At 41.2% G+C, this 6908-nt stretch overlaps 1 protein-coding gene across 1 annotated transcript; it reads left to right on the top strand.

The window, feature by feature from the left end:
* The first annotated feature begins 1029 nt into the window (after window positions 1-1029).
* LOC106314798 lies at window positions 1030-5189 on the top strand. Its single transcript, XM_013752621.1, has 4 exons — window positions 1030-2718; window positions 2815-4066; window positions 4643-4998; window positions 5103-5189. Exons 1-4 carry the CDS (start codon window positions 1030-1032, stop codon window positions 5187-5189), a joined length of 3384 nt encoding a protein of 1127 aa, XP_013608075.1.
* Window positions 5190-6908: the final 1719 nt, after the last annotated feature.

The raw sequence follows: 6908 nt of genomic DNA, 5'->3' as shown, positions 1-6908 counted from the left end.
ACTAGCCAAACTAAACAGGGGACTGAAATCCCTGTTGAGATAAATCCAACCTTGATAAAAGGTGAAGAGATAAGATTGCCTTTGCAAGACTACCTAGACCCTGGTAGAACCTATTCCAATAGGTCCGCTATAAAAAACCAGGAGACGATACCAAGAAATCTAAGTTCAACGCAGATTACTACTGTATAGTTCGTCGAAACCCATTCTGTGGATCTCTCCCTGAGCACCCGCAAGATCACATCGAAGGATTGGAAGAATTAATCCCAGATGAATACAATCGTTGCAAACTATTCTCATTTTCCCTAGAGGGAGAAGCTCTCAGATGGCTAAACTGTTTAGCAACATGATCCTTACTTGTTGGGAAGAGATTAGAAACGCCTTCCTTAAGAAATGTTTCGATGATGATCGATATTGGGAAGTAAGGAGACAAATCTTTACATCCCGCCAAGATCTACGTGAATATCGTTTAAAAACGCCTGGGGAAGATTCAGGAGCTATGAACTTGAATGTCCCCATCATGGTTATTCAGAACCACAACTCCTTAACATCTTCTATGGAGGTGTTAACATGAGCTACAAAACTACACTCGACATGGCGAGTGAAGGAAATTTCGTCACTAGGAGCCCCGAAGATGCTAGACGCCTTATCAAAAATGTAGCAACGGGAAAATCCTACGAAAAGATGGATGAAGAAATAGGAAATTCGATAAATTCAGAAGATAATTAAGATTTGGTAGAGATTAAGAATTCCCTCAATTCGCTTCACTCTTTTCTTCAAAATCAACACCGATCTGATAAAGCCCAGATCGAAAATGATGCCTTGTCTGATATGAAAAATCAATTAGAAGAAGAGACAAGCTATTCAGACCCCTATCTCGTATTTAACATTGATAGTTTTACCCAAGCTTATGACATTGCTGTGAAATCACGCACTGGAAAGGAAAAGTTTAATATCAGACAAGCACTTACTGGTAACCGTAAAACAAAGTCAGATTTTTATGGCAAAATAAATATGGTTTACGAAAAGTTAATGGAGAAGGCAGATTCTTTGGGTGAGCTTATCCGAAAATTAGAAAGTCAAGTAGCTGAAATTGCGACTGCCATTAAAAGAGAAACAAGACGTCTTCCCGGGAGAACTGATTTAAACCCTAGATGTCAAGTCAGTGCCGTAATGTTGCGTAGCGGAAAACGTCTCGCGACAAACACGAAGAAAAACACCGAAATTGGGAGTTCTGCCAATGCTGATGAAACAGGCGAGAGCAATTCTCAGCCTATACTTCTTGATGACCCTGACCCAAAAACTTCTCCCGAAAACGGGAAGTCTACCGCTGAAAAAAATATGGAAAAGACCATAGACTTAGAAGTAGAAGACGATTCGTATATTGAGGCTGAAATCGATCGACACTATGGTAACCACGTCGATCGACCGGTGAAACCTGTCGTCGATCAACTTTCAGATAACCCTAGACATTCCACTCAACCCGAACCAACGATTGAAAGAGTCTATAGAACCCTACCCCCTTATCCTCCTAAAACGCAGACTAAGAAATCATTAGAATATGCGATCTGCAAGAAAGCATTGGATAGAATTACTATGGAGATGTCCCTTAGTGATGCTATGAAAATAGCACCTTCGATAAAGAAGTGTGTGAAGGGTATGACTTCTCCAAATTATCCAACTGCGGAACAAAGCGTGATGATGGTGTCAGAGGAAGTAAGTGCCATGATTCGAGGAGAAACTCCAACTAAGAGGCCTGATCCTGGTAGTTTTGTCCTAGATTGCAATATACAGAACACACGTTTTCCTCGATCACTATGTGATCTTGGATCTAGCGTGAATCTTATGCCTTACTCTGTCGCAGTAACCTTGGGATATAACGAGTTTATGCCAACTCCGATAACTTTGGTTCTAGCTGATCGGTCTATCAGGGTACCTGAAGGGATTCTCGAAGACGTTCCCGTAAAAATTAATGATTGCTTCGTGCCTACGGATTTTGTTGTGTTAAAATACAGACAAGAACCAAACTACCACCTCATTCGGGGTCGGTCATTCCTAGCTACAGCTGGAGCGATCATTGATGTGAAAGAAGGACGAATAAATTTGAACATCGGGGACATTTCGATGACCTTTGATATGGACAGGCTAATCAAGCAACCTTTGATAGATGAGCAAGCCTTCTATGTGGAAGAAGTTTCTGAGGTAGATAAGGAATCTTTCATAGACATGTGCTCAGACGACCCCTTAGAAAATGCTCTTACCAATATGGAAAAGGAAATCTTCAGCATAGATAATGGGACAGACGATTACGTGCGACTGATGGATGCAAGTATCGAGGTCGTGAACATCGAAGAAGATGATGACTCAGACATTATCTTCGATCGATACCTCAGACAGGCCGTCGATCGACAACCATCTTCATTATCTAATTGGTCTAAAGACAAAGCACCAAAGGTTGAATTAAAACCCCTCCCCAGTGGTCTTAAATATGCATTTCTTTATGACCAATCCTACCCTGTTATTGTCAACGCCAATCTCACTAGTGGAGAACTTGTGTTATTATTAAATAAACTACGCAAGCACAGGAAAGCAATCGAGTATTCTCTCGATGATATTCCTGGTACTTCTCCTGATCTTTGCATGCACCGTATTCATTTGGAAGACGACGCTAAAACGTCGATAGAACAGCAAAGGAGATTAAATCCAAATCTAAAGGAAGTAGTCAAAAAGGAAATTATTAAACTCCTAGATGCTTGAGTTATCTATCATATTTCGAATAGTAAATGGGTAAGCCCCGTACATGTTGTACCCAAAAAGGGAGGTATTACAGCAGTGAAGAACGAAAATGATGAACTCATCCCGACGCGTACCATCACTGAACATCAGATGTGTATCGACTATAGGAAATTAAATGCCGCTACTAGGAAAAATCACTTTCCCCTGCCCTTTATTGATCAACTGCTGGAACGTTTAGCCAATCACCAGTATTACTGTTTTCTTGATGGATATTCCGGATTTTTTCAAATATCCATACATCCGAATGATCAAGAAAAGACAACCTTTACATGCCCCTATGGAACATTTGCGTATCGCAGAATGCCATTTGGCCTTTGTAATGCCCCCACCACTTTCCAACGTTGCATGATGTCAATTTTTACAGACATGATCGAGGACTTTATGGAAGTCTTTATGGATGACTTTTCAGTCTACGGATCAAATTTTAAGAGTTGCCTCGATAATTTATGCAAGGTATTGGAAAGATGCGAAGAAAAGAACCTTGTCATAAATTGGGAAAAATTCCTTTTTATGGTTAACGATGGCATCGTATTAGGACATAAGGTTTCCTCCGCTGGTATAGAAGTAGACAGAGCCAAAATCAAGGTGATGACCGGTCTACCAGCACCCAAAAATGTAAAAGACGTGCAAAGTTTTCTCGGACACACCGGCTTTTATAGGAGGTTTATACAAGACTTTAGCAAAATTGCTAGACCTTTAAATAACCTCTTGTGCAAGGAAGTAAAGTTCGATTTTACACCAGAATGCATGAAAGCTTTCGAAGATTTAAAAAAATCCCTTATAACTGCCCCCGTCGTTCATGCCCCCATCGTTCATGCCCCCGACTGGAATCTCCCTTTCAAGATCATGTGCGATGCGAGTGATTTTACGATAGGAGCAGTTTTGGGCCAAAGAAAAGATAAAAAGCTGCATGTCATCTACTACGCCAGTCGTACGTTTGATGAAGCGCAACGGAATTATGCAACAACAGAAAAAGAACTACTCGCCGTAGTTTATGCATTTGAAAATTTCCGTCAATATCTAATTGGCACACATGTGATAGTTCACACTGACCATGCTGCCATTAAATATTTGATGCAAAAGAAAGATACAAAACCTCGACTCATACGCTGGATTTTACTACTCCAAGAGTTTGATATTGAAATTAAAGATAAACGAGGAGTAGATAATGGAGTCGCTGACCATCTTTCTCGGATCAGAATAGAGGATAACGTCCCTATAGACGACTTCTTCCCAACAGAGAACGTTGCACAAATAGACACATCTTTTGTAGGTCAAATTTCTCTCACTTCCGATGAGACATCGATCGATGTGAAAGAAAACATATCGATCGATTCCAGTAGTGATAAATCAGCCGATAACGACAGTATCGCAACGCCTCGATCCCCTAGTAACCACAATCACGGCACCTCGTCTATAAAAATAAATATTGACATAAAGGTTAACGTTGCTGGTGATAAGATAAATCTCATACCTACGAGGTGCACACAATTGGTAGAAACTAAAAAGATCGACCCTGGTATGCTGATATATTCAACTATTTGGCAGCCGAAGTGGAGCCTGAAGAACTCAAGGGGTATATGAGGAAGAAATTCTTCAGAGAAGTTAGAAGATATCATTGGGGATGAACCATACCTCTACAGGCATTGCTCTGATGGGATATACAGACAATGCGTATCTGAAGCTGAAATTATGGACATTATATACCAATGTCATGGATCTGACTATGCAGGACATTTTGCCACCTACAAAACAGTTTCGAAAATCCTTCAAGCAGGATTCTGGTGGCCGACGACTTTTCGCGATGTCCATGCATTTATAACACAATTTGATAGATACCAAAGATGAGGAAAAATCAGCAAAAGACACGAAATGGAACAGAAGTTCATTCTGGAAGTCGAAGTCTTTTATTGCTGGGGGATAGATTTCATGGGTCCTTTCTCATCCTCATACGGAAACAAGTATATACTAGTCGCTGTAGACTACATATCCAAATGGGTTGAAGCAGTAGCTTCCCCAACCAACAACGCATCTGTAGTTACTAAGCTTTTCAAGAGCATAATCATTCCGCGGTTTGGAGTTCCTAGAATAGTCATTAGTGACGGTGGAACCCATTTCACCAATAAGGTCTTTGATGGATTGCTTAAAAAGAACGATGTTCAGCATAGAGTAGCTACGCCCTACCACCCACAAACCAGTGGACAGGTAGAAGTCTCTAATCGGCAAATCAAAGAAATTCTAGAGAAAACTGTAGAAATATCCAGAAAAGATTTGTCTAGAAAACTAGATAATGCACTTTGGGCCTACAGGACCGCCTAGAAGACACCGTTGGGAACAACACCATTCCACCTCCTTTATGGCAAATCCTGTCATTTACCAGTCGAACTAGAGCATAAAGCAGCTTGGGCCACTAAACTTCTGAATTTTGATATAAAGCCTGCTGCTGAAAGGAGACTCATCCAGCTTAACGAGCTTGATGAAATCAGACATTTAGCCTATGAAAATTCGAAACTATATAAAGAAAGGACTAAAGCGTACCACGATAAGAAACTCTTATCCCGACATTTTGAACCGGATGATCAAGTCCTTCTTTATAATTCTCGGCTAACGCTATTTCCTGGAAAGCTTAAATCTCGTTGGTCCAGACCATTCACAGTAACAGACGTAAAACCCTCTGGAGCCATAACTCTACAAAGTGATAAAGGGGATGAATTCACAGTGAACGGCCAACGAGTGAAACATTATTGGGCCAAACCGCCAGCAAATCAGGCAACCCATTTTCTTTTCAAAAAAAGAAAAATTACTTTTATTGTATTTTTATTTATATCTATATTTATATTTATATTTTATTATTAGTAAAATATTAGGAGTAATAGAAATCAGGAGTCGTTTATATGGAGAAATATCGATCGATGTAGCTGTCTTGTAATCGATCGATGCGGACATATCGAGGGTTAACCTCATTTAACTCGACATCCGCCTCTTTCTCCTCTCATTCCCGAAACCCTAACGAAATCAAAACCTCTCTTTTCTATCTCGATTCTTGACGGAATTCCTCCGTTTCTCGCCCTAATCCACTCGATTTCTCATTCTCTATCTGTTTAGTTCATTCACTCACCCGATCTACAAGGTTTGACTTCAAAATTCTCTATTGTTAGGAATTTTTAGAGTTGTGTTTTGAGATGAACTAGAACTTATGATTAGGTGCGGATTTGAGATGGTTTTGACGTTTCTAACGATTATCTAGTGTTAGGAATTTGGATTTTATGTTGTTAATGCCCTGAAAATACGATTTGGAATTGAGTGATCTTTGCAGGCTTTGCGATTCGACATCAATCGATGCGAACTCTATACCGTCGATCGATACCATTATTTTTGACTAATTCTTCACGACATATATCTATCGATGTCTCACATACTTCATCGATCGATATCACAATATATTGACAACACTATCTCACTTCTACTCTCTTTTCTGATTATTTTCAGATGAGCTCAGACGAATATGCAGATAGACGTGACGAAGAGGAGATACGACGAAGCTAGCACATCCATACAGCACCGCGACCCTTGGCCTCGTGACGATAAAACACCCATCGACACATTCGAGGAGTTCGCTGACCCGAAGAAAGCGGTCAACAGCAAGGAGTGCATCAACCGCGTGCTCAAGGACGAGTGGGACGACTACGACAACATGTTGTACAACACTTGGCTTGGCGTCTCTATCAATCCCACACGGTTCATCGACCCATACATCTTACGGAAGCTCCGGATCGAGACAGACATCAGGGAGATGATCACACAGCTCGGACTTGGTACCATGGCCACTCCCGCATACGATCTCCACGTCGACTTGGTCAACGGATTCTGGGAGATAATCGGCACGGGAGCGGGGGACTCCAACTCCGCTACGCAGAAATCCGTCACCCCACCCTCCGGTACTTTCTACGGGCTCTTGCAAACACGTTGGTTTGCAAGATGGAGCCCAACAAGGTCAGGATACAGGAGCTTACACTACTCTTCTGTGGAGTAAACGGCTTGTTGAATCTGACTCATCTCGTTGAGATCGACGACGTGGTGACTCCAAACCTCGGAGCCATTTTTGCTGCGCACTT

This window comes from Brassica oleracea, chromosome C9, assembly GCF_000695525.1.
Source record: "Brassica oleracea var. oleracea cultivar TO1000 chromosome C9, BOL, whole genome shotgun sequence".
Classification (NCBI taxonomy): Eukaryota; Viridiplantae; Streptophyta; class Magnoliopsida; order Brassicales; family Brassicaceae; genus Brassica; species Brassica oleracea.
Note: the sequence above shows the minus strand (reverse complement) of the source record. Positions and strands in the feature narration are given on the sequence as shown.